The 27441-nt window shown below is 40.9% G+C and overlaps 1 protein-coding gene across 1 annotated transcript in view; it reads left to right on the plus strand.

The window, feature by feature from the left end:
• Nucleotides 1-27441, plus strand: part of LOC133520224 (uncharacterized) — a 46073-nt gene that overhangs the window by 5316 nt on the left and 13316 nt on the right. Inside the window, exons 2-9 of the mRNA XM_061854605.1 lie at nt 23077-23202; nt 23501-24155; nt 24369-24602; nt 24803-25063; nt 25354-25554; nt 25763-26060; nt 26241-26392; nt 26739-26936. Coding sequence (XP_061710589.1) covers nt 23077-23202; nt 23501-24155; nt 24369-24602; nt 24803-25063; nt 25354-25554; nt 25763-26060; nt 26241-26392; nt 26739-26936 — 2125 coding nt within the window. The remainder of the gene's footprint in view (nt 1-23076; nt 23203-23500; nt 24156-24368; nt 24603-24802; nt 25064-25353; nt 25555-25762; nt 26061-26240; nt 26393-26738; nt 26937-27441) is intronic.

Raw genomic sequence — 27441 nt, forward strand, 5'->3', positions numbered from 1 at the left:
ACCTAATTGAAGAACTTAAATAATAATTATTTATGCATATGTTAAATGTCAACTAAATGTCAGTACACGTAGATGACTACTATATAAACCCGGTATATCTTGAATAAATCAGTTAGTATTGAACCGGGCTCCTGAGTATCAATTACTACCCCTAACGCCTCGCATTTCATGGCGACCCTGCCAATAAATGTTTATTTAATTTAATTTAATTTTTAAATATAAGTTTAGGTCCTTATTTTGTACTCCATAAACTCATTAAAGCTATAATTTAAGTGTGCTCGATCTCGATAAGCCATTTTTCAGTTGCATTTTAATACTCATTTATGACGGCACATTCGTGACATGACCCGGCAATCGGTTGTACACAGTCGGCCCCATTACGTGCTTTAGTTTCGCTGATTTAGCTAACCTATGTTTAACAATCAAGAGTTTGTGAGCGTTCCGCAAGTTACGATCGTGGACGTCAGCCCCCCACGGGTATTCATTAAGGTGACATCGCACATAGACAGCCACTTGGTATATCACCATGGAGGGCAGCGTGAGAATCGGGAGGTCCTTGAAGTGCGGTTTTGCAGATGTACTTTGTCCTACCTGCGCAATCGCTCGGACGGCTGTCGTTTGCGTTCGAAAGACACGCTCCCATTCGGCAGCGCGGCCCCACAGCTCCACGCCGTATTGGACGATCAAGTGCACAGTGGCAAAATAGCAAGACCTTACCCATCCCTGGGCACCACCCTTGCCAGCCGTCACAGTGCGAAGCAGGCATTCGCCAGTCTCTTACAAACTTTAATAGTGTGTGCTTCCCATCAGAGGCCCCTATCAAGTTCAATACCCAGAAATGCGGTGTTTTGGACCTGATCTACTTTGACACGGTCCACGAGTACCATAAGATCCCTAGGATCCCTTCCTCCAAGAGGGAAATGCAGGAAATGGGACTTTTTAGGTTTAGTACTAAGCCGTTCACACTGAAATACCGTGAAATACTGAATTAAGGCAGTTAATCGTAAAAAAGAGACCAGATTACCCACAGACAAAGAATCTTATCATTCACGAACATGGCAACTGACCGATTCAAATATATGAACATCGTAAGTCACCAAAAATAAAAAGAGTTACTCGTATTTATTTCGAACGCTAATAATACATACATTATTTATTTATTTATTTATTTAATCTTTATTGCACAAAAGAAAACAATCTTATAGTACAAAAGGCAGACTTAATGCTAAGAGGCATTCTCTACCAGTCAACCTTAAGGCTAAGCAGAGAGATTGAGAGCGGTGCTACAATTACAATAGCAAAACAAATCAAACAAAAATACATAAAATAACATATACATACAAACATAATACACACATACATATATAAATATATATATATATATATATATATATAAAGACGAAACATCTGAAGCTAATAAATAAATACATTAAGAATCTTTCATTATATTTCGTCACTTCATTTTTCAGATATAATTTTATATTAACCATGTAGTTTCCCTATTGTACAGATAGCATCGCACACATTTAAGAGTAACTATTTTGATTAAAACTGTGAAAACCAACATCCGCCCACTTCCGCTTACTGGTTACCTGCGTGCGGCGACCGCTGCGCTCTTCATTCTTTATTTGTGCGTGGTAGCGTCCACACCTCGGTCTAGTTGCCGAACACTTCGGCACAAGACCACATTTTTTATAACGATTTTCGTTGCCTATGCCTACTATGGTGTTAGCTGTGAGATTTCATTGAATTCGTTGTGCAATATACATATATTTGTTTTTAAAATCGTTGTGCAATCCTTCAACTTGAAGGACATACATACATCCTGGAGGTTAGTCGAGAACTAACACGATGGAAAAAATCATCCTGGAGGTTGGTCGTGAACCAACACGAAGGAAAGTCTGTTCGTATTTCGAACACCGATTTCGCCCGGGGGTTGGTCGTGAACCAACACGAAGGTATAAGATCGGATAACGCACAACGAAACAAAGGCATAAAAAATCATCCTGGGGGTTGGTCGTGAACCAACACGAAGGAAAGTCTGTTCGTATTTCGAACACCGATTTCGCCCGGCGCGGCGATTGGTCGTGAACCAAAAGATCGGATAATGCACAAAGCACAACGAAACAAAGGGCCTAGACATTCATATTGGTGCATTTTTCATAATACCCATATATTTTGTGGGAAATTTATTGCCTTAAAAATGGGAATAATGTTGTGTTACAAAGCCAAGGGAGGCTTTCTTTTTATTTGGTTTTAGATGGCCCAACACTTAAAATATATCCAAATTTTACTCACACCTAACCCATAGTACGGTATTAAATGAAAAAAGAAGTATGAATCCCCGCCCATAGGTTGAATGTAAATCAACAAGCGACTCACAAATGTTGTATTTAACACAATAGTACATTGTGTTTATACTACACTACCCACATAAATATAATATTAATACATTGGGTAGGTATAACTTGTATCTAAAAGTGGGAATTGCTACGTGTACCTACATCACGTCACAGTATTATTTAAAGTATATTCTTTCTGACGTACAATATTTAAACTCTTATATGTTATAAAAGACGTGTAGTGAATTTGAAAGCAATTTCTAAACTTAATCTTGATAAAATATCTTGTTAATATGTATAGTGGTGCCCTGAGAGTGCATACATTTTGGTGTCGATTTTTAAATGATTATGATATGCAGAAACATTCATAAATCGAACTAAAAAAAATATGGCTACGTACGTCAATAATGTTATGGGCGATAAAACTTGAACAACTTTGGTCTACTCCTATATTAAATCGCATAAAAAAAGAGTCAACCAAATGAATACTTATATAAAAATATATATGTATTTATAATATCAGCTTTAAGAATCTTTATTTCTCAGAATAAGATATAACAAAACTTGATAATAAATGAGTAATTATCCTGGTCGCTCATAGGCGATGCCAGTAAGTACTTATTATCTGTTTGAAAATTAGATTTTTTCTTAAAGGTATTTTGGACAATTAATTCAATTGAATCATTAAATTATAATAAGTACAATTACTTCAATTGAATTAGAGGAAGACGAGTTTTCTCATCACAATTTGCAAGAACTCATTGTCAAGCACCACTAGAGTACCATCCATCTGAGTTAATCAGAAAGCGGTTTTCTCTTCATTTTGGCGAGTTGCACTTATTAATAAATTTTGTTCGCATCTCTCACAGATATTGAGTGTTTATTTTTATGATTGTAAATAATCGGTAACTAGGCTATACCTATTCATATATTTATTTAATTGTATTAAAACAACAAGACGATCACCCTCTGATTATCCTTTAAAGGATTACCCCTCAGATTACTACTTAAATAACTAAGTTATTAAATAGGTAATAGAAATCGTATAAAATTAATAAATTAATGTATGGTTCAACTCTCATGTGTCGGTCGCGGTACTCTTTCAGCCATTATTAATGCGATGGTACTATGCAATACGTTCACTAGACTTAAAACACTCATAACGGTTATGCAATACGTTTTTGCTACGTTTGAAATATATGTACATATACATTTAGTATCATAATTAATATAGTCATTCATAAAATTAAGACCGAATCACTAAATATAATATTTGTTTTCTAAACTCACAATACAACCACAGTAGCAATACAGCAAATACATTTTCTATTTTATTATGTCAGTTCTATAAGTGTATTTTTTTTATACATTATAAAAATATACAACATTACGTCTCAGTCTTTCGTTACCGACAGAGCGAATATTTGGATAAAATAAGAATAGAGGGCATTTGAGATTTGATGCTTAATACCTGAAATACTGTGGATTGTTATTGTTATCGTGGTTGATTGCTGTGCTAGTTTAGTTTGCGCTGAGAGAATAGCAGCTACAGCACCGATATTTGTGCAAATATGGTCAAACGTGTCATGCTGTCATTAATATTTAATAAAAAAAAAAAAGTTCATCTTATTTATCTTTATTCAAATGAAAAGACTTACTGATCATGTTTGTTGTACGCTGACTTTACCTACTCAGGTTTAACTGGTTATTATTAACTAAGCACCGTAATACGAGTAGCTCGAATATACATAAGGTATATAAAATTGATTTATAAATATATTCCGATGTCATTAATTGGCCTTGGCCCTTGCCCTATTTATTGTATGCAATATGAGCGCAATAATAAACATTTGAATTTGGGTAAATTCTAATCTTATATAAGAAATAACTTCGAAAGTTGAGTAGTAGTTATAGTAGCCTTATAAATTTATTTTTTCATAACTTAACCGAAAGCATATGGAATTATGCACGTTCATATATTTCTTATATTTCAAGAACTTGATGGATTTTTACATTTGATAATATCCGAAGTATATTTCTTCTTGAATAGATCAGAGATTTTAACGAATTTCAATGACGTTAGACACGTTTTGGAGAAAAGTAAAATAAAAAACTATTCTTTTTAAGTTAAAAATCTTAAAACGCGCTAGGCCGCGTAAGTCTTTGTAGGCCGTTGTATCACTATTCGTTCAGCAGGAGCTGCTTTAAGCCAACTTGCGTGTGCATGAGCCTAATAACTGAATTTTCTCATTGTCGCCAGCTGCTCAGTGAACACAGCGTATCCCACCCTGTCTGGAGGTAACGCTGGGTTGTATCGTTAACATAAATTAGGTCTTATTTTAGTTATTACTCTTAGACGAGTCTAAAGTTGATATCAATAGTAGTACCGCCTGTCTTCTTTAATTCCGTATCGCGGACAAGGACCGCTAGTGAACGTTCATACATTCATAAAAGGACGTTTTATGAATTAATTCTACTTTTTGTAATCGAATTAAACTGAATGTAAAGTAGACCACAAAGTGTATAGAATCTTAGTGAATTATGTTTCAGTGTGAACAACAAATTGAAACGTGATTGTTAGGCTTTGTTTTGATATCCTAATAGGCGTGTTACAATGTATATATATCATGTGTACATACCTAATATGTACTTTTTATTTTGAACCTACATACCTAAACTTTCTTTATGCTTTTAAACAAGGCTATATAACTCAATTGGCACAGTATACTTGTGTATAGTACATGTACATGTTATGTCCTGAACTTGGTCTGCAGTCTACGCAGGTGGGCTACTCTGCGCTGGTGGGATACAGCGATAATAACTTCAATTACTTGATGGCTTAAAACACAACCCGTTAGACAGTTGTTCGCTAAAGCATTGATTTAATTTTGGTTCAGTTTAATTTACCATACTTCTGGATTTCTTTAGCAGTCAATTAAAATAGTATCATGTGTTTTCATGAAAAAGGATCATCAGATCGTTTTCTTTTATTACAGAATTGGTTAAAGTTAAACGACTGCTGAAATACGGTTTTAAATCATATAACTCAAAACATCAAAATATGGTACATTTGGGACACTAACTTAATACAACTTATCAAAATAAATCCCTGGAAATTGAAAATAAATAAATTCAGATCAAAATAAATCCCTAGCACCTGAAAATAAATAAATTCTTGCCATTAACTTATATAATCTAATAATTTGAAATATTAAACTATAATAATTATAAGTTTTTAATTGTTTTTCCACCCATTTGTGTTTATTATAATAACTGTTTAAATATCACCTTGATTTTGAAACGTGAACTATATTATAAATATCTCATACCAAGGATACTAACTACAAATACAGTAGGTCAGATAAAAAAAAAATACAAAACATTTCGGTTTATCACCATGGTTAACATTAACAAATAAATTTCACCCGAATGACTTATTTTACTTCGGGCTAAGATAGATATATGTTTTTAGTGTCTCACTATGATGTTTTTTAATAATATTTTTCTAATGTTAGTACGGTGTATACGTAACGTAGAGTAATTAAAATAAAAATCCTGCGGTCATTGGCATGGCATATACATTGAGAAGTTTTTTTTTTTTTCTATGTGGTGTGTGGAGTTAGGAGGAACGTCTTAACTTAAACTAGGCACTCAGACAGCCAAAGATTTTGTCTTATTTCAACCAAAACTTATATCTCTAAACATCTACATGGTTAATATAAAATTATATCTGAAAAATGAAGTGACGAAATATAATTGATGATCAAACGAACTTCTTGAAGTGAAGTTCGATCGAAATTATATGAGTCACTTCATTTGAAGATATAATATAAAGTCCCACCCACCCTAGAACCTTGATATAAGTTTTGGTTCTTGCCTTCTCTAAAAATAATGAAGAGCGCAGCGGTCGCCGCACGCAGGTAACCAGTAAGCGGAAGTGGGCGGATGTTGGTTTTCACAGTTTTAATCAAAATAGTTACTCTTAAATGTGTGCGATGCTATCTGTACAATAGGGAAACTACATGGTTAATATAAAATTATATCTTCAAATGAAGTGACTCATATAATTTCGATCGAACTTCACTTCAAGAAGTTCGTTTGATCATCAATTCTGCTAGCAAAGAAAGCACGTAATGATTTTTTGAAAGCGAACTTATTTGGCGCATTTTTGATGTAAAAAGGAAGTCCATTCCAAAGACGCGCCACCTGCACGGTGAACGAATTTAACATGAACCCAGTCCGGTGAAGAGGGATGGACGCCATAATATTGAAAGAAGGATTTGAGGTATTCAGGAGAATGTGGGTCGTTAAGCACAGAAAAAAGAGTGGAAAGCAAGCGAATATTGCGTCGTTGACGAATGGGAAGCCAGCCAAGTTGTGCGCGAAAAGAAGAAACGTGATCATATTTGCGGAGGCAAAAAACGAAGCGAATGCAGTTATTAAGCAGGCGGTCCAATTTATCGAGCAACTCTTCGTTTAAGTCCGGATAACACACATCACCATAATCAATAATGGGCAGTATAAGGGTGTTAATTAGTGCAACTTTAGTTTTGATCGGTAAGAAGTGCTTCATTTTGTTGAGAGAATGAAGTGAGCCCATGACCTTACGGCTGATTTCAGTAACCTGTGCTCTCCAACTCAAGGTACTGTCTAAAAGAACACCCAGGTCTTTAACACTTTGACTAAATATTATTGGGGAGCCGTTAAAGTTTACTGGTGCAAGTGCGTCCAAGTCTAGTTTAGTAAGCTGTTTGGAACTACCTATAACAATAGCTTGGCACTTAGACGGATTTACAAAGAGGCCAAACCTCTCGGACCACTGCTGGATATGTAAAAGGTCTAGATTTAGTTTACCAATGCAAGTTGGAACGTCAGTCACGGAGCACTGGTCGTAGAGTTGCAAGTCATCAGCATACAGATGGTAGGAACAGCGAAGGTCAGGTGTGATAAAATTAATAAAGGTAGAAAAAAGAAGTGGAGATAAGATACCTCTTTGAGGCACGCCAGTCGCCAGATCACACCAGTCAGACAAAGACCGGTCAACTCGGACTGCCTGCTGGCGGCCTCGCAAGTAGGCAGCAAACCAGTTAAGGGCTATTTCAGAGACACTCATATGTTTGAGCAAGGCAAGGAGAATGTCATGGTCAACGGTATTAAACGCGTTAGAAAAGTCAATAAGAATAAGCACCGTGACCATTTGCCTCTCCATGCCTCGCCTGATGTCTTCTGTTACCTTGAGAAGCGCAGTACTGGTGCTATGACTTGGTCGGAAACCTGACTGCAAAGGGCTTAAAAGGTTATGCGAGTAAACGAAGACGGAAAGTTGTTTATGAACAACTGCCTCAGCTATTTTCGAGAGGAAAGGAAGAATTGAAATGGGCCGAAAGTTACTGAGAGTGGTGGGATTACTAATTTTAGGCAGTGGAATCACAAATGCTTTACGCCAAAGAGAAGGGAATTCACCAGTGGCCAGTGAAGTGTTGATAATGTCAGCAAGTACAGGAAGTACGCAGTCGAGGACCGACACAATCATGTAACGACTCACATCATCACAACCTACGGCTTTTGACTTGATAGCTTTAATAATGACCTTTATGTCAAATTCAGAAACAGGACAGAATGAGAAAGAATCTGAGATAAGAGAAATCAAAGAAGAGATGTTAGAAAGTGTAATGGCCTTAGTAGCGGTGTCAACAGAAGGAGCGGAGGAGAAATGCCTGTTAAGGTCATTGAGAGAAAAGGAACTGCCATTAAAACTGTTGGGGGGTTTTCCCAGGCCAAGAGATCTGAGGAATTTCCAAACATCGGCCATAGACGAAGAGGAAACATTACGGTGAATAAATCGTCGCTTCGCTGTACGTACCATCTGGTTGCAACGATTACGAGCTGATTTAAAGAGATTCCAGTTCTCATCCGTGCGGTCACGTTTAAAGAGCCCGAAAGCTCTGTTCCTCCCTTTCATTGCCATTCGGACGCCCTCAGTGATCCAAGGAGCCGGTGGACGCCTTACTCTAACTGTATGAACAGGCGCATGCTTGTCAAAGAGCCCCAGAATCGCATTATTAAACAGAGAAACCTTAGCGTCAGTTGATGAGGTCGAGAGCACAGGAGACCAATCGATAGCAGCGGCATCTTTTAAAAGAGATTCAGGATTAATCTTGGCGAAGCTACGCATAATTAAGAATTATAAAAATATAAAAGAATAACAATTGTACGTCTATGTAGTGTATAGGTAGTATCTATACATAAATAGATACACACCGTCTCGGGCGCAGACCGCATAGGATGCCGCGTCAGTTTCACGAGAGCCGAGGGCGAGAGTGGACGTGTGACATTGCTGTGCGTGTCTGTGTGAGCGAGCCAGTGTTTACTGATCAGGGCGGGTCCTACATATGGCGACGAGCTAAAAGGTAAATTTATTCACCGTCCACTTTGTTGCAAATAAGGGAAAAATAAATCAAACAAAAACAACACACGAAAGAAATATCATACTCGTATATTGTAGTAATGGCAAAAAAAAATGTATTTTGCTCAATCATTTATTTTAATAATTGAGAGAGAATTATAGATTTGATTTTCGAAATGAAATAACGAATCCTGGGTAGGTAAGTACTTACTAAATAAAAATACAAAAGAGTTTGATAAAACGGACGATTGTTTTGAATATTTTGGCTTAATTGTTATATTTAGCTTGATTAATCCGATACGACACTGTTTCGCAAATGTAAATAATGCATAGATAAAAACACCTATGCATAAATATATGCTATACTTGATTCAACAATCAGTAGGTAATAGTGCTTCTCTTGCTTTAGCTTTTCACTCTAAAACAATAGATTGTTCCAATATTTCTATAATTTCCTGCACTGTAGTGTAGTGTTAGTATTAGCACCCACTGGAAATATACGATTGGGACTAAATTTTACGTGTAAAAATAATTTTTAATTAAAAAAAAAACCGCCTTCAAAAAATATCCAATAAAAAAAATAGTAACTATATACACAGTAAGATAAAACACTAAAAAGTTAGAAATAATAAAGTTTTTTCTGTATTATAAATCCAAAGTTCGTTAAAGAACCCCTTTACAAAATATATTATTTACTTACAAATCAATAATAATAAACAATATTTGGAGTCGGTGCCAGCAACGATATAATGGGATTAAGATTTTGTAAACATATCTACATTATCTACTAATTTCTAAGTTATTGAATTGAAAACGACATTTAAGTTGTATCACTAGTTATTTTTATATCGTTGCTGGCACCGACTCCAAATATTGTTTATTATTATTGATTTGTAAGTAAATAATATATTTTGTAAAGGGGTTCTTTAACGAACTTTGGATTTATAATACAGAAAAAACTTTATTATTTCTAACTTTTTAGTGTTTTATCTTACTGTGTATATAGTTACTATTTTCTTTATTGGATATTTTTTGAAGGCGGTTTTTTTTTTAATTAAAAATTATTTATTTTTTGCTTTTTAGTGATGTAAATATATATATAGCCATCATGATGTGGTGTGCACCATTTGCAATAAAATGATATATCCTCAGCAGCGTACGAGACTAGTAACTACAAATCTAGACAATTTACTTCCTGCTGTTTTAATCGCTTTAGGTAATATCGTGACCTGTACTCGTTGTTCAAATCATATTAAAAAACGAAAAATTCCTGCTCAGGCAAACTGGAACAAAATGACCGTTTCAGATATTCCTGACTTATATTGTTTAACTTAGTTTTAATTTTAGACACTTGGAGACCTTATACATCTCTAAATTTTTACTTTTATTTTGTGTTTAATTTGATTGTGTATACCTATATTTTTAATAATTCTGACACTTAGAGACCTTTACATCTCATAGTACATTTAAGTTAATTTAAGCTAGTAATTTTGTGTAGCTATTGCGTCTTTTATCTGACATACAAGCACAAAATGTTGTGTCTCACAGCTACATGTTATTACTATTTTATTTCTTCCTATTTCTTTTTGATAGCGAGTCGGGTGTGTTGGGAACGCAAGATACCTAACACTCCTCCTCGCTTCGCTCGTCGTCGTACCTAACGGTGACTCTGGGACTGTATTTATTTTTTGATAGCGAGTCGGGTGTGTTGGGAACGCAAGATACCTAACACTCCTCCTCGCTTCGCTCGTCGTCGCACCTAACGGTGAGTCTGGGGCTGCATTTCTTTTTTGATAGCGAGTCGGGTGTGTTGGGGACGCAATATACCTAACACTCCTCCTCGCTACGCTCGTCGTCGTACCTAACGGTGACTCTGGGACTGTATTTCCTTTTTGATAGCGAGTCGGTTGTGTTGGGGACGCAAGATACCTAACAATCCTATTATGCCTACTTAGCAGAAAATAATTATGCAATGTAATAGTACGCTATAGGATTATTATGGTATCTAAAATGATTATTTATTTATTTTGACACTTGTAGAGACTTTACACCTCCAAATTTTATTAGTATTAGTACTCTAACATTGGGGACCTTTTACATCTCCAGATTTAATGTGTTTTTAACCATAGAGACTATACATCTCTATTGTATTGTATTAATTATTTATTTTAAGACTATTATAATGTAATGTTTACCCAGGTATTGGCTGTTGTATTTATAAATGTTGTTATGTATTTTTCATGTCACTATATGATGTTATTATAAATGTTGTATTGACTTGTAAAAGAGCCCTTGAGGCCTACTTGAAGAATAAATTTTTGAATTTTGAATTTTGATGCTAAACCAAAGTCGACCAAAGTAATGTTCTACGAAACAATGTTCTGCAAAATGTGTCGTATGCGTGGTATTAATAATTCCAACTATACCTTTATGCAAAATTACCATTCGACCGAAAGTGTCTCTGCGAAACATGTTATGCCAAGTGTGTTTCTGACCAATATTGTTCTGCCACATGAGGGTAACCCTTATTGTTGATGCGCTTGTTTTTGTTTGTATGTAAATTCCATGTTGACGTGTAAAAGTGCCCTTGTGGCCTAATTGCTGAATAAATGTTGAAGTTGAAGAAGTTGAATGTTACCTATTATTTTATGCTGGGGTGTAATAGTACATAAACTACAGGGTATAACCCTCGATAAAGCTGTTATAGATTTAGGAAAAAAGAATTTTGCTAAGGGACAAGTATATGTAGCAGAGTAAAAACTGGAAGGAATAGCTCTATCTGATTTAGAACCCACTAAACTGTTAACTAAACCCCACGATGAACGGGCATTAGCAGAAATGCAACGGTTGAGATATCTCATTACTGACTAAAGGTAGACAGGTACCTATTCATTAGGCCAAGAAAGCGGTTTGCTAGTATTGACAAGGTTTCCCGTGTATTCATCATCATTAAAGTAAACGTATTGTTGCAACAACGGAAGCTATCTACCCCCTATCTCTTTACCGTTAAGGAATTGTATCTTCCATCATCAGCTCTGCAACGAGATGATGACTACCAGGCGCAAATACCTAAATAGCTTTACGAAGTATATGAAAAACGTTAAAATTGCCCATAAAATTTTAAGAATACCACTAGTTTCTCAAGGATACCATCATCAGATCCTGACCTAATGACTATGGGACCACCTGGGAAGTATACCCTATCAAACAAAAAAAGAATTTTGCAAATCGGTCCAGGCGTCTTTGAGTAATCGGTGAACATACATAAAAAAAAAAAAAAAAAAATATTCCGACGAATTGAGAACCTCCTCCTTTTTTGAAGTCGGTTAAAAATGTATGTGATTGCAATATAAACTGGAAGGTAGTTACGTACAATGCAAGTTAAAAGGTTTATTTTGTTTATCCCTATTGCGACTAAAGTAGGTACGGTACGGTGATTAATTTGATAGAAATAGTATTGTGGTCAGTAAATAACGGTTTTAATCACCTGTCAAATTAAAATCGTTATTGTTTTGAGATCCCATTAAATTGGAATAACTGTGATCGGGTAATTTGCGAAGAAAATGGGCTATTTGTGATTGCAAACCTCCATTAAATTGGAATTGTTTTGGTTTGGAAATCTCCATTCAATTGGAATATATAGCTGTGGTTTTGAGACTCCCATTAAATTGGGATACCTGAGGTCTCAAAACGACCATTAAATTGGTGTTAGCTTGTCTGTGATTTCAAACCTCCATTAAATTGGAATTGTTGTGGTTTTGAAATCTCCATTCAATTGGAATATATAGCTGTGGTTTTGAGACTCCCATTAAATTGGGATACCTGAGGTCTCAAAACGATCATTAAATTGGTGTTTGCCTGTCTGTGATTTCAAACCTCCATTAAATTGGAATTGTAGTGGTTTTGAAATCTCCATTTAATTGGAATATATAGCTGCGGTTGTGAGACGCCCATTAAATTGGAATATCTGAGGTCTCAAAATTACCATTAGATTGGTATTTGCCTGTGTGTACTTTTAAAACTCCATTAAATTGGAATTGTTGATGTTTTAAAATTTCCATTTAATTGGATTCTATAGTGCAATTTGGAGACTACCAGTAAATTGGAATGAAGGAGGTCTGGAATTATTAAACTTAAAAAGAGACGAATTCGAAGTAAAAAATTGGTGTAAGATAGTGAGTCCAAAAATAATAGACACGGTAGGAAATCTAGATCGCTTTACCTAATCTTCCTAAGTAAAACCCCGTCATGAAAATTTGCCAACGGAAGAAAAGTTAAATTTATAAGGTAGCATTAGGGCAAAAGATGGAAAAACTGGAAGGGATCCTTTGAGATATGTATATAGAAGCGGCAGAAATTCAAACTTCTACAAAGAAATGGCAATGCTGTTATTTTTAGGAGGTACCGCGTTGCAAGATCCAGGTTAAGGTGTCGATGTGTTGATTTGATGCTTATTTCCGGCTAAAGAAAAGTCACGTTCATGAAAGGAATCTTTTTTTTTGGCTTATAAAACAGTAGGAAAAGGAAAGATTTGAAATGTCTGTAGTTAGACTGAGAAAACGAGATAAATCAGATTAGAAGCAAGGAGAAACAACTATACAAAAAGACAGAAAATAACTATTCTAGGAGATGTGGAAGCTCAAAACATAATGCCAATGACAGTTCAACTCCTGCAAATACCCAAAAATGCGATTTCTGTAAAAATTAAGGCATTATGTTCGATACTGCAAAACTGAACAAGGCCAGAAAAGGAGAAATGATGCTAGATTAGATAAAATGAAAGCGGAAAACAAAGGTACAGGATAGTATAGCTAAAAGGATGAAGAGAAACTGCAAGATAAATTGTGTAAATGATGATGTTGAGTACGTTTTCAACGTAGTCATTTAGTCATTTATTTAATATTGCATTGTAATGTACATAATAAGGTGTTACAGTTCATATAGCCATTTCATGACACCCTGTGAGGGCACACAATAGTACTGTTCTATTCTATTCAGGCTAGTCTACATATTATAATTAAGGTAACAAAATAAAGTAAAAATATTAGCGTATCAGTAGTTTAGTAACCTATTAGTTAGTCTCATAAATAAATTGAGTAACTTCAACAATAGCAACGTTAACAATGCACCGTTACAATACTGGATGATTGAATTAACTTGTCAAATTATAATATTATTATATTATTTATTTTATTACGTATTTTTACGTAGTGAATGATAAAGTTCAAAATCGAAGAGATACCTATGTACGGATGTGTTAGCGGAATCAGGTTGTAGAAATAAAAAAAGATAAAGATTTACAATCAAGTACTAAACTATAAGTCTAGTTCCGTATGGAACTCGAATACCCCTAAATGTTGAAGGTTCATTTGAGGCAGCGATCACAACAGGAATAGGTGAAATTAACGCCACATCTTACGTCATCAATGAACGGACCAAACTTATTGGGAAGACATTCCGCAACCGACTTAGGAGTTTTAAAAGTCGGAGTGGGAATAAATCAAGTCCATACCAAGGATTTTCCTAAGTTTAAAGAGCTCAGAGAGCATTAGGGCAAATATCAAGAAGAGATAAGTAACTTTAAATAAAATAAAAAAATCTGGCGGTATTAGACTCTCTCGGTTACTATGATGTTTTTCTATTAAAGGAAAAATGGGGTAATCACCGCTTCCGGCAAGACTCCAGCTTGCGACCTTTTAAAACACCCGTAAAATAGCTTTTAACCAACTAAGCTACGGAAGCTTGTTGGAAGCATGCGAATATTTCCGTTCCTTCTTTTTTGTTTACACGCCTTGGGAAGGCGCATAGCTAGAGAATGACTGGTGTCTCAAGTTTTATTCAGAGTTTCACCAGTAATAATGTGCTAACCTATACTAAACAAATTTTTATCAAGCCGATACTTTTACGAGCGATACTACAAATTTGTATATTAAAGGATAAGTATTTTACCCCTTCCAGCAATACTCAAATTTACGACCTTTTGGAACACCGGTCTAATCGATTTTAATAGTTTTAACCAACTGGTACAGATGGACTACAAGGGGCTCGGATTATAGTACCAAAACGTGAACCGACTGTACGATAACAAATGAACTATTCAGTTTCTTCTTCTTCCTCCTGCCCTTATCCCACGTTATGTGGGGTCGGCACAACACGTTCTTCTCTTCCATTCTCCTCTATCTTTCGTCACCTCAGCACTCACTCCTTTCTTTCTCATATCCTCTTTCACACAATCCATCCATCGTTTTTTGGGTCTACCATCCGCTCTCCGTCCATCAACATTCATTCCTAACATTCTTTTTCCTATATGGCATTCATCCCTCCTCATTAAATGCCCATACCACGCTAACCTACCACTCCTTATCTTCTCCGCTACCGGTGCTACTTTCAAACTTCCCCTTATATACTCATTCTTAATTCGATCCTTTCTCGTCACTCCACACATCCATCTCAACATTCTCATTTCCGCTGCGTGCACTCTTCTTTCATCCGTCACTTTTGTCGCCCAGCATTCTGATCCATACATTACAACAGGTCTCACGATCGTCCTGTAGATTTTCCCCTTAAGTTTAAGGGGCATTCGTGGATCGCAAGTTGTTCCAGAGACCTGTCGCCATTTCATCCATCCCGCATTTATTCTATTTTTCACGTCACGGTCGATGTTGCCGTCACTTTGGATCAATGACCCAAGGTACCGGAAATCGGAGCAGACTGGTAGGGATACACCGTCTAAGGCAATATGGGAAAAACTGGATAGACCACCGAAATCGCAGAACATATGCTCCGTTTTGGTTCTGCTTATTTTCAGTCCCACACTTTCCAGCTTTTCTTGCCATTTTCCCAGTCTGCTCTGGACCTCAAGTGCATTTTCTCCGACAAGAACAATGTCGTCAGCAAACAGCATACACCAGGGTGCTTCCTCCTGTATGTTCGATGTCAGAGCATCCATAACCAGGAGGAACAAATACGGACTTAAAGCTGACCCCTGGTGTAAACCTACCGCCACATTGAACTTGTCGGTTACTCCAGCTTCAGACCTGACGTGAGTACTGGCTCTATCATACATGGACTGAATAAGCCGCACATACTTCTCTGGCATTCCTTTTTCTCTCATAGCCCACCACAGAACCTTACGGGGGACTCTATCGTATGCCTTTTCCAGGTCCACGAACACCATGTGTAAGTTCTTTTGCGCAAGTCTATATTTTTCGCACAATTGGCGAAGTGCAAATATGGCGTCCGTAGTTCCCCGGCCCGGCATAAACCCAAATTGGTTCTGTGTTACCTCACTTTCTTCTCTCATTCGTCTCGCTACTACTTTTTCCCATATCTTCATACTATGTGACATGAGCTTTATTCCCCGATAATTGTTGCAATCTTGTACATCACCCTTATTCTTAAAGATGGGCACCAGCGAACTGTTGCACCATTCATCAGGGATCGCCTCTTCTTGCAACAACTTATTAAAGAATAAAGTCAGCCACTTCCATCCATCCGCTTTCAGAAACTTCCATACTTCCACAGGTATACCATCTGGCCCAACCGCTTTCCCATTCTTCATACCTTGCACTGCCAACCTTACTTCTTCTACAGAGATCTCTTTCACCATACCTATGTTACATCTATCATTTTCTAGCACTCCACTCCAATCATTCTCTTCGTTCATAAGTTTATTGAAGTAGTTCTTCCAGCGTTCTTTTATGCTTTTGTCATCCGTCAAAATCTTTCCTGCTTCGTCTCTCATACATTTCATATGATTTATATCTCTTGCATTCTTCTCTCGTTCTCTTGCTATTCTGTAAAGGTCTTTTTGGCCTTGGGGGCTCTCCAGGAAATCGTACAATTTAGCTTGTACCTTGGCCCTTGCGATTGCTATTGCTTTCTTAGCCTTCTTCTTACTTGTTAAATAAGCTGACCTCTTGATTTCTTTCTCTCTATCGTTCCCCTCTTCCACCTTTTTCCATTCTTTAAAAGCATTCTTCTTTTCTTTCAGAATCGTTCGCACATCTTCGTTCCACCACCATGTATCCCTATCAATCTTTCCTTTCCCTTTTGTTTCCCCAAAAACATCCCTTGCCACACTTCGTAAACATACCGCCATTTCATTCCAGCAATCATTCGCTCTCATCCCTGCCATGTCGCCCATTCCTACCGTTTTATCGACTATTCTTTTTCTAAAATTTTCAGCTAACTCCCTATCACTCAATCTATGCCATTTTGTTCTAGGTGGGGGCTTCGAGTTCTTTTGCAAATGTTGTACTTTAAGATTTAAGTCTAGAATCAGTAACCTATGCTGGGAAACTAGGCTCTCACTGGGTATTACTTTGCAGTCCTTAGCCGAATGTATTTTACTCCTTCTTAAAAGAAAGTAATCAATTTGGGTAGAGTGGTGGCCACTACGGTATGTGATAAGGTGTTGTTCTTTCTTTTGATAGTAGGTGTTCACTATGGCTAAGTCAAAAGCTAAGGCTGCTTCCAGTAGAGCCTCTCCCGCTTGATTCCTGACTCCGTAACCACGGCCCCCATGCACTCTTTCATATCCGTCATTCATTCTTCCCACATGTCCATTAAAATCTCCTCCAATGTACATCTCCTCACATTCTGGTATTCCCATAATTACCACATCTAAATCCTCCCAGAATTTCTTTTTCAAACTATCATCACATCCAGTCTGCGGTGCATATACACTAATAACATTCAGAATCAAGTTTTCTATCAACAATTTAACGATAATTACTCTATCATTCACTCTCTTTACTTCCATCACCTTGTTTTTAAGCTCCTTATCTAACACTACACCTACCCCATTTCTTTTTCCATCACTGCCGCAATAGTAAAACTTATACCCCGCCCCAATTTCTCTTGCTTTCTGTCCCTTCCACTTCGTCTCCTGCAGACATGCTACGTTTATTCGTCTCCTTTCCAAAACATCCGCTAACTCTCTTCCTCTTCCAGTCATCGTACCTATATTCCAACTTGCAATCCTCAGTCTTATTTCCCGGACTAGCTTCTTACGCTGCCCCCGTCCCTGGTGCAGCAACCCTCGTCCATTTCTCACAGCCGCCGGGTGCTGCGCCTGCGCGTCGCCTGCGGGGTACGCCCTAGCATTATCGCATATTCTATCATCTGTCGTGCTCATGTTGTATAAGATTTGGCATATCTTTTTACGATCGGCCGCCTGCCTGACATCAACCCTCCTTGGGAATTCTTTGCTTCGATAAGGATAGATAGATTGGGAAAGGGAAAAGGGGAAAAGGAAGGATAAGGGTAAGGATTTAGGATACTAGCGCCACGGAGACAGAGGGATGTGTGACACTAGCAGCTAGAGCAGTCCGGGGCCGCGTACCCGTAGTGATTCCAACCAGTTACCGGACAGATATAGTGGTGGATCCACCCTCTGGACAATTCAGTTTATACACTAATATCAAATTATTACATAAATATAAATTTCTTGGTCAGAACAATAGGTAACATTGTTATAGTATTAAGTCGGAGTAGTTAACTGGGATCTGTGGAACTAGATAAGTATTTGGTATATTTGCTAAATAGTCCTTTACTGAGTAAAAACATTTGCCCTCCCGTAAGTGTTTTCTTAAAGCGATTTGTAGGACATTCTAAGATACATTTATGCAGCTAGCTATAAATTTGGATAGCCATACAGAACGAGTTGTTTTTGTGAAGCTTGACTCTAGAACTCGACAATAATAATTTGTCTTTGTTTCAAAACTCTGTACCCAAAAAGGTGTTATTAGATATCTATATGCGGATCAGCACGTGTGTCAGAGTGTGCAACATGAACGACCACATGCAGTATATATGAGAGATATATGGAACACTCAGCGAAGGATTCCAAAATTTCTAGTGAGAAATCTAGGTTATATGAAGGCTGTTGGGATGATTCGGTAAAAGGATACAAGGATTTCGAAAGTGAGTTATGCTTTTATGATGGTATCCTTTTGAAATCGAATTGTCATACCCTTTAAACTATAACGTGGCAATGAAAGTTCGGCTAAGATCGAATGTATTGCGATGCGGAAAACCTTGTTAAGAGTTGCAAAGGATAAACTTTAGTTGGTGCACCTATTCAGCCAGTCCCTATGAAAAGGCGAGAATTATCTTCTGAGCCATGGGTAGACATGCGATCGATTTATTGGGATCGTTGCCCAATAACGACTAACTGCTAGTAATTTTAGACTATTAGAGTCGTTATAGAGAGATTAAGTTTAGGTTCGCAAATTATCATTATATGGGATGAAATGTTTAGCAGGCTAGGGGTAGGTATCCAGTTTCAATCACGGCTGACAATGATGGTCAATTCATCAGACAAGAGTTCAGGTCTCTTAAAATAATGCAACATGATTATTTTCAATGCAGTTTCCTATTCTGCCAATTCTAACAACGAATGCAGTGATCACACTTGAAATGTCATGCAATTGTTTATCTTTTAATATGTTCTTTGGGTAGGTATCCAGTTTCAATCACGGCTGACAATGATGGTCAATTCATCAGCCAAGAGTTCAGGTCTCTTAAAATAATGTAACATCATTATTTTCAATCCAGTTCCCTATTCTGCCAATTTTAACAACAAATGCAGTGATCACACTTGAAATGTCATGCAATTGTTTATCTTTTAATAAGTTCTTTATTTAAAAGATGTGTTTCATGTAAGTACTGCACTTACGATAAGCAGGGCAGTACTGGACTCAGCAAACTGGCGAGATCGAAAGGCAGACTGGGGAAGTGAAGATAGGAAACATGGAAAATAAAGATTCCAAGAAAACCTTGTTCGACTATCTGCTTATGTAAAATGCCATCCCATATTCAACAACAATAAAATAAAGTGAAACGGGAAATAAATTTGATTCAGAAATAAGGGATAGAGAGAGACAGAGAACAACAGAAGGAAAGAAAGAAATACGGAGATAGGAAAGCAAAATAGAGTGATCTAACCGGAAGAGACAAAGTGTATGTAAAGGAAATCGTTAATATAATATAAATGATAAGGTTAATCACAAAATCTTAATTCATAAGTTGCACAAGTTTGGCATTGCAGGTAGTTTACTTAGCTGGTGCCATACTTACCTTCAAGGCAGGCCTTCAACTGTGGTAATAGAAGGCACTCAGTCTGACTGTTATATTGCACTCTCCGGTGTACCACAGGGGTCTAATTTGGGGCCATTATTTTTTAACATATTTATTAACGACATCACCTATGAATTTAATAATTCGACTGTATCGCTGTTTGCGGATGATTTAAAATTGGTCCGGGTAGTAAAAAATCAATCTGACGTCCATCTGTTACAAGAGGATGTGGATGTGTTGGTAAAATGGTGTAAGTCTAACAAAATGGTGCTTAACCCCACTAAATGTTACCACATAAAATTTAGTCGGAAAAGAAACCCTATACCATCAGAGTACATTATTTTTAACGAAACTTTGCAAGAGGTCAATGAAATAAGAGATTTGGGTGTCATAATAGACAGCAGACTACGCTTTGTGCGTCACATAGATAAGACAATAAATGCTGCCTTTAAATCTCTAGGGTTTGTGTTAAGATGTGCTAGGGAGTTTAAAGAATGTTCTACAATGGTGACCCTTTTTAATTGTTTTGTGAGGAGTAAATTAGAATACTGTAGCGTTGTCTGGAATCCTACTTACAAAATACATATTGAAAGGATTGAACGATTGCAAAAAAGGTTTACTAGACATCTTGCTTATCGCCGTGGAACAGGCTGCCAAGCATATAACGCTAGACTTAAACCATTTAAACTAATTTCTCTTAGTAGTAGGCGTACTATGCTGGACCTAATGTTCTTGTACAAACTTCTAAACGACAAGATTGACTGCATGCATATTGTTAGTCAGATAGGGCTGAAAGTGCCGTCTCGTTTACCACGTTATCCTTGTGCCTTACTCTATGTGCGTCGTAGTCGAACTAACCTATTGGCTCACTCCCCTTTGCCTCGCCTGGCTCGCCTATACAACAAGCATGCTAATAATGTCCCTTCTTTGGATGTGTTTCACGACAGTGAAGCCTCATTTAAAAACAAATTATTATCTGTTGGCAACCTCAGCTAGCTCGGCTAACTTGGTTACTTTTGTGTGGAAAATTTATTGTTCGTATTAAGTAGACGTTTTGTTAATTAATATCATATTTATATTAAGGTCTTATTCTGAATCTTAACTTAAATAATGCATGCTGTGATTGCCTTTAAGTGGGGGATCAATTATAAATGTGCTCTTTTAGTATGTAAATTATAGTATGTGAATTGTATCTTCTGTTGGTGATCCTAATAAACAAATAAACAAATAAAATTAATAAGAAATTGGAAAATAGTAAATTAAGTGGAAGGAGAGTGGAAACCAATTGAAGAACACGCAAGTGACAGGAATTAACTACTTGATAACGATAGGTCATGTAATCAAATCAAACAATATAGAAGTTAGCTATTGTGGTAAATAATCTTTTAATAGGGAAGAGATGTAGTGTATAGGTAGTATCTATACATAAATAGATACACACCGTCTCGGGCGCAGACCGCATAGGATGCCGCGTCAGTTGCACGAGAGCCGAGGGCGAGAGTGGACGTGTGACATTGCTGTGCGTGTCTGTGTGAGCGAGCCAGTGTTTACTGATCAGGGCGGGTCCTACAGTCTATTAATGCACGACACGTTCGATCGTTTGTCTATTACCAAACCACCGACAATCACTAAGTCTACTACTGTTTGGTAGTTTGGTACTAAAGTCACCAAACCTAAGTTGTTTGTGCTCAATATCTCAGTGTTATAAATGTATTTCAATTGTGAATGTATGTATCACGATGTCAACAAAGTATTTGTGTCATAATTCAATGCTTGAACGAGAAATGTGCGCAGGCAATGCGACTCTTGGAATGAACAAATCATTCCCATTCGGTAAGTTTTATCCTCTAACTATAGCTAACAGCGTAAATGTGACGCTTAAAAACAACAATACGGGTCTCCACCCCTGTATTGTTTACCATAACAACAGCTTTAAACGTATATTAACTACTAAATTCTCATCAGACGAACATCCAACCATCTAACCTACAAAATACCTATATCCTACTAGATTTACTCGTTTGAAACACTGGGTGTACTCGTATACCCCAAAGTGTACAAGCCCTAATGTGGCTGGCCCGCCGTGTGGTGCCGGCGTTTAGAATAGCACCACCCCATCTCGTCCCGTGGGTGTCGTAAAAGGCGACTAAGGGAAAAACCGACGGACGGGCAGCAGCGTCCGTTGAGTGCATTTATTAATTTCTACTGCGGTCCCTCCAACCTAAACCAATTATGAAAACTTAAAAATCAAAAACCACTACTAAAATCAATTATAAACCATATTTCAAATTAAAACAACATTTAAAATTTCGCAAATCAAACAACCAACAGTAAAAATCACATCAAGTCCACATTAATCATAACATAACTTTCACTCAATAACAAATCTAATCGCAACAAAAACTAAGACTTCACAAATACCAACCAGGAACCATGGCCGCCCGTAATCAATGCGGGGACCATGGGTCCATCAAAAGCTCAAAACACAACAACAACGCCGGGTCTTTAAAAACTGAGCATCACCATTGTTTCGACTGATGGTGATGCCGGACCCGGCATCGCATAAAACATAAGAACCCCATCGCGAATGTCACATCGGGCACAGGGTCGCCCGTATCCCTAGCGAGGGCCCTGTGTCTAAAACTGACACTTAAAACATTTAAAAAAAAAAAAAAAATGTGGCTGGCCAGGCCGAACTTGCTCTTAAATACTCTAATGCACGCGTGACAATAAAGTTGGCCAGCTGCGTTGAACGTGTACACGTAGGAGGGCTTAGGTTTGTCTTTCCCACCTTCGCTACAAGGACGTGCTAAAACGCGTAGCGGGAGCGTTGGGAGGTGCTTGCTGGAAGGAGGTATTCTTGGCGTTCTACCATCCAAAACAATATTTTGACGACCGGTTTGGCCTAGTGGGTAGTGACCCTGCCTACGAAGCTGATGGTCGCGGGTTGAAATCCTGGTAAGGGCATTTATTCGTGTGATGAGCATGAATATTTGTTCCTGAGTCCTGGGTGTTCTCTATGTATTTAAGTATTTATAAATATTTATATATTATATATATCGTTGTCTAAGTACCCTAAACACAAGCCTTATTGAGCTTATTGTGGGACTTAGTTAATTTGTGTAATAATGTCCTATAATATATTAAAAAAAAACAGTGTCAAAACATTTGAAAATAACCGCCTCATGAGCCGAGACATAAAATAGCTAAGTACGACTGTGTAGATAATTGTGGTGTGTTGTGCAGGAAAGTGGGCCGCCTGGAGCCGGAGCGGCCGCCCGGCGGCACGCTGGCGCCGCCCGCGCCCGCGCCGGCGCCCGGGGACTCCTCCGACGAGGAGCCCGCCTCCCCCACCTTGCCGCTGGACCGCAGGTACACTGATAGACAGTCAGCCAGACCTTGTCCACTAAACTTAGAACTTTGTTGCAGAGTCGTCAAATTCCAACGTTTTCGGAAACATTGCACAGCTTGCACGTATCGGAACACGCAACGTGTGGGTAGGCCCCAAAGTAGATGGACAAACGATCTGGTTAAAGTCCCGGGAAACCGTTGGTCGAGGGCAGGGAATAACCGTTCGTTGTGGAAATCCTTGGGGAAGGTCTTTGTCCAGTAATGGCCGTCTTTCGGCTGAGATGATGACAGCTTAAACTATAGCTATGTGTTTATGCAGGATGTACCCGCCGCCGCCACGCACGCTGACTACCCGTCGTCACTCCGTGAGCGGCGGCTCCCCCACCGCCCGGCGCCCGCGGCGCGGCCTCGACCAGCTGTGGTGCTCCCTGCAGCAGGCCCGCGTCGACCTGCACTACCGCCGCGACAAGGTATGTCTCCTCGACCAGCTGTGGTGCTCCCTGCAGCAGGCCCGCGTCGACCTGCACTACCGCCGCGACAAGGTATGTCTCCTCGACCAGCTGTGGTGCTCCCTGCAGCAGGCCCGCGTCGACCTGCACTACCGCCGCGACAAGGTATGTCTCCTCGACCAGCTGTGGTGCTCCCTGCAGCATGCCCGCGTCGACCTGCACTACCGCCGCGACAAGGTATGTCTCCTCGACCAGCTGTGGTGCTCCCTGCAGCAGGCCCGCGTCGACCTGCACTACCGCCGCGACAAGGTATGTCTCCTCGACCAGCTGTGGTGCTCCCTGCAGCAGGCCCGCGTCGACCTGCACTACCGCCGCGACAAGGTATGTCTCCTCGACCAGCTGTGGTGCTCCCTGCAGCAGGCCCGCGTCGACCTGCACTACCGCCGCGACAAGGTATGTCTCCTCGACCAGCTGTGGTGCTCCCTGCAGCAGGCCCGCGTCGACCTGCACTACCGCCGCGACAAGGTATTTCGGGTTTTTCGGAGTTTCGTTCACTGTAGAAAAATACACGTGAGGACTCCTTATACCCCCCCTACCCCCATCGTGATCTGTCGTGATTTTTTCGTGATTCCATAAAAATAAGGATGTGAAGCCAATGTGGTCAAACACATCGGGTATTTAGCTGGGTGTACTAAATAATATTTATTAGTCTCACAGTATATTAATTCGCGATGGCAGGCGGTGTCGTGCAGCACGGGGCTGGAGCTGTCCCCGCGGCCGCTGACGTGCCCGGCGGGGCCCGGCGGGGGGCCCGGCGGGGGGCCAGGCGGGGGGCCAGGCGGGGGGCCCGGCGCGGGGCCCGGCGCGCCCGAGCCGCCGCGCGACGAGCGGCCGCGCGGCAAGCTCGACAAGAGCCACTCCACGCCCGCCTACGACTTCCACACCGAGCCGCCCGGCCCGCTGATGCAGCAGGTAATATGGAGCAAGATTCCATGGAAACGTGTGTTCCATTTCGCATTGCGTTTTTTTCGATCGTCTCATAATTAAAAAATCATAAGGAAGAAGCGTGGAATGCGTGGATCATTGTGTTGTTAGACAACAAAATAAATGTTTTATTTATTATCTGTTAACGTCACTTTTCGTTATATTCTGACATTGTTCACTATAACCAGGTGATCCCCGAATCCCCGACAACGCCTGCCGACTCGCCGACAGTGTTCGTGCACTCCGCCGAGAAAGCCGACCAGATCCTCGACTTCAAGAAGTCCAGCTCGCAGATCGAAGAGGCCATCTTGCATAAGAGAAGGCTCACGGACGAGAGGAACGAGTTCGCGTTCGGCGAGGCCGAGACGGGCCCGGAAACGGTCGAGGCCGTTAATGTCGACGTCGAGGCCCAAGGTCGCGTGCGGCGACTGTCGGCTAAGAGTCCGCAGGTACTTTTATTAGATATACACTTATACAGGTATCTTCCAGTAGAGGTGGCTGACGGATGAGCGCAACGAGTTCGCGTTAGGCGAACGGTTGAGGCTACTAATGTCAACGTCGAGGCCAAAGGGCGTGTGCGGAGTCCGCAGGCCGCAGGTCTACTGTAGATCTACAATCGTATAGAAGGCTGCCGGAGCACCGATTACGCGTTCTAATTCATATTTTCGTTTAACTTTTTATCAGGTCGACGTTTTCGGTCAGTCTATGGTTTCTGATATAAATAATGATTGTTGTTCAGGAGGAGCGCTCGCTATCCGTGAGCGAGGCGGTCCGCAACATCCAGGAGTCGCTAGCGCGGGCCCCGCCCCCTCCCCTGCGGGCCGCGCCCTCCCCCGCGCGGCCCCGCCCCGCGCCCCTCCCCTACCCCGCGCTGCGCCCCGTGCCGCCCGAGCCCGCGCCCACCAGCCCGCCCCGCCCGCACAGGATCGACGTGTCGCAGGTGAGCTGGAGCCCGGGAGTTCCCTCCCGAGAGCTCGCGCCCACCAGCCCGCCCCGTATTTCATAGAAGTTGACGTATTAAATAACATCTATCTCGTGTGTGCTATCAAAATCGCTGCCAACTAAGCTTGGTCTGACTCACATACCGTATTCAGCTCCTTTTTGCGAAGAACACGTATCAATTTGATGCATATTATCGGAACCCTTAGATATCCGTCCCGCTCCGCCATCTGACGCGGCACGACCTGCGCGTGCCGCCCGCGGAGCCGCCGGCGCGGGGCGCTCCGCCCGCAGCGCCCGGCCCCGGCCAGCCCGGCCCCGGCCAGCCCGGCCCCGGCCAGCCCGGCCCCGGCCAGCCCGGCCCCGGCCAGCCCGGCCCCGGCCTGCCCGGCCCCGGCCTGCCGGGCCCGCGGCCGGAGGCGCCCGCCGCGACCCACGCGCCCACCCGCGGCATCTTCCCCGCCTACAAGTCCAAGAGCTTGAAGAAGAAGAACTCCTTACTTGCCAGTGAGTTCCACTACATTTATTTATACAGATTCAGGAAATGAAGGCGAAGTTTTGATATTCTCTAGTTATTTTTGAACATTATTTTTATTGTATATTTCGTCGATATATATTATTATATATATTGAGCACAATTTTTTTTTTTCCCTCGTTTGCGACTGCAAACTGACCTGTGTGTTGCAGAACGTCGCGGCGTCGCCGCTCGGGCCCTGGCGGGGGGCGAGGGCGGCCCCGTGTGGCAGCGAGTGCGGGCGCGCGGCCAGCAGCAGGCGCGCTGGGCGAGACGACACCTGCTGCTGGCCGACACCACCCTGTACGCTTATCGGAGCCCGGACGTGAGTGCAGAGGCGCTGCAGTATCGAGGAAGCACAAACAGCATTCTGAAAATGTTAATTACAGTACATATGGGGCTACTTTATAGCACTAGTGCGAGAAGTAGCATATTACGTTTCTGTGTCGAACATTTAAAGGGCCATATGTACTGTAAAACGTTGTACGATACATGTGCGAATAGGTAATTCGCAACTCGTGTCGATTTAAAACACTCCCTTCGGTCGTGTTTTAATTTATCGCCACTCGTTTCGAATTTCCTATTTTTCGCACTTGTATCGTAATGTACTATTATATTGTATACGCAATGACCGTGAATGAATGATAAAATATAAATGTAATGAATCTCAGGGCACACGGGCGGACTGCATGATCCAGCTGGCGGGGTTCACGGCGGCGGCGGCGGGCGAGGTGAAGTCGCGGCCGCACGCCTTCAAGGTGTACCACACCGGCACCGCCTTCTACTTCGCGTGCGACAGCGCCGACGCCACCCGCGCCTGGCTCGACCTCATCACCCGCGCCACGCACGACCAGCCCGCGCCCGTGAGTGTTGCTCCCTGCAGGGCCACCACACCTGCCCGCCCTCTACTTCGCGTGCGACAGCGCCGACGCCACCCGCGCCTGGCTCGACCTCATCACCCGCGCCACGCACGACCAGCCCGCACCCGTGAGTGTTGCTCCCTGCAGGGCTACCACACCTGCCCGCCCTCTACTTCGCGTGCGACAGCGCCGACGCCACCCGCGCCTGGCTCGACCTCATCACCCGCGCCACGCACGACCAGCCCGCACCCGTGAGTGTTGCTCCCTGCAGGGCTACCACACCTGCCCGCCCTCTACTTCGCGTGCGACAGCGCCGACGCCACCCGCGCCTGGCTCGACCTCATCACCCGCGCCACGCACGACCAGCCCGCACCCGTGAGTGTTGCTCCCTGCAGGGCTACCACACCTGCCCGCCCTCTACTTCGCGTGCGACAGCGCCGACGCCACCCGCGCCTGGCTCGACCTCATCACCCGCGCCACGCACGACCAGCCCGCGCCCGTGAGTGTTGCTCCC

The sequence above is a fragment of the Cydia pomonella genome, chromosome 7 (genome assembly GCF_033807575.1).
Source record: "Cydia pomonella isolate Wapato2018A chromosome 7, ilCydPomo1, whole genome shotgun sequence".
NCBI lineage: Eukaryota > Metazoa > Arthropoda > Insecta > Lepidoptera > Tortricidae > Cydia > Cydia pomonella.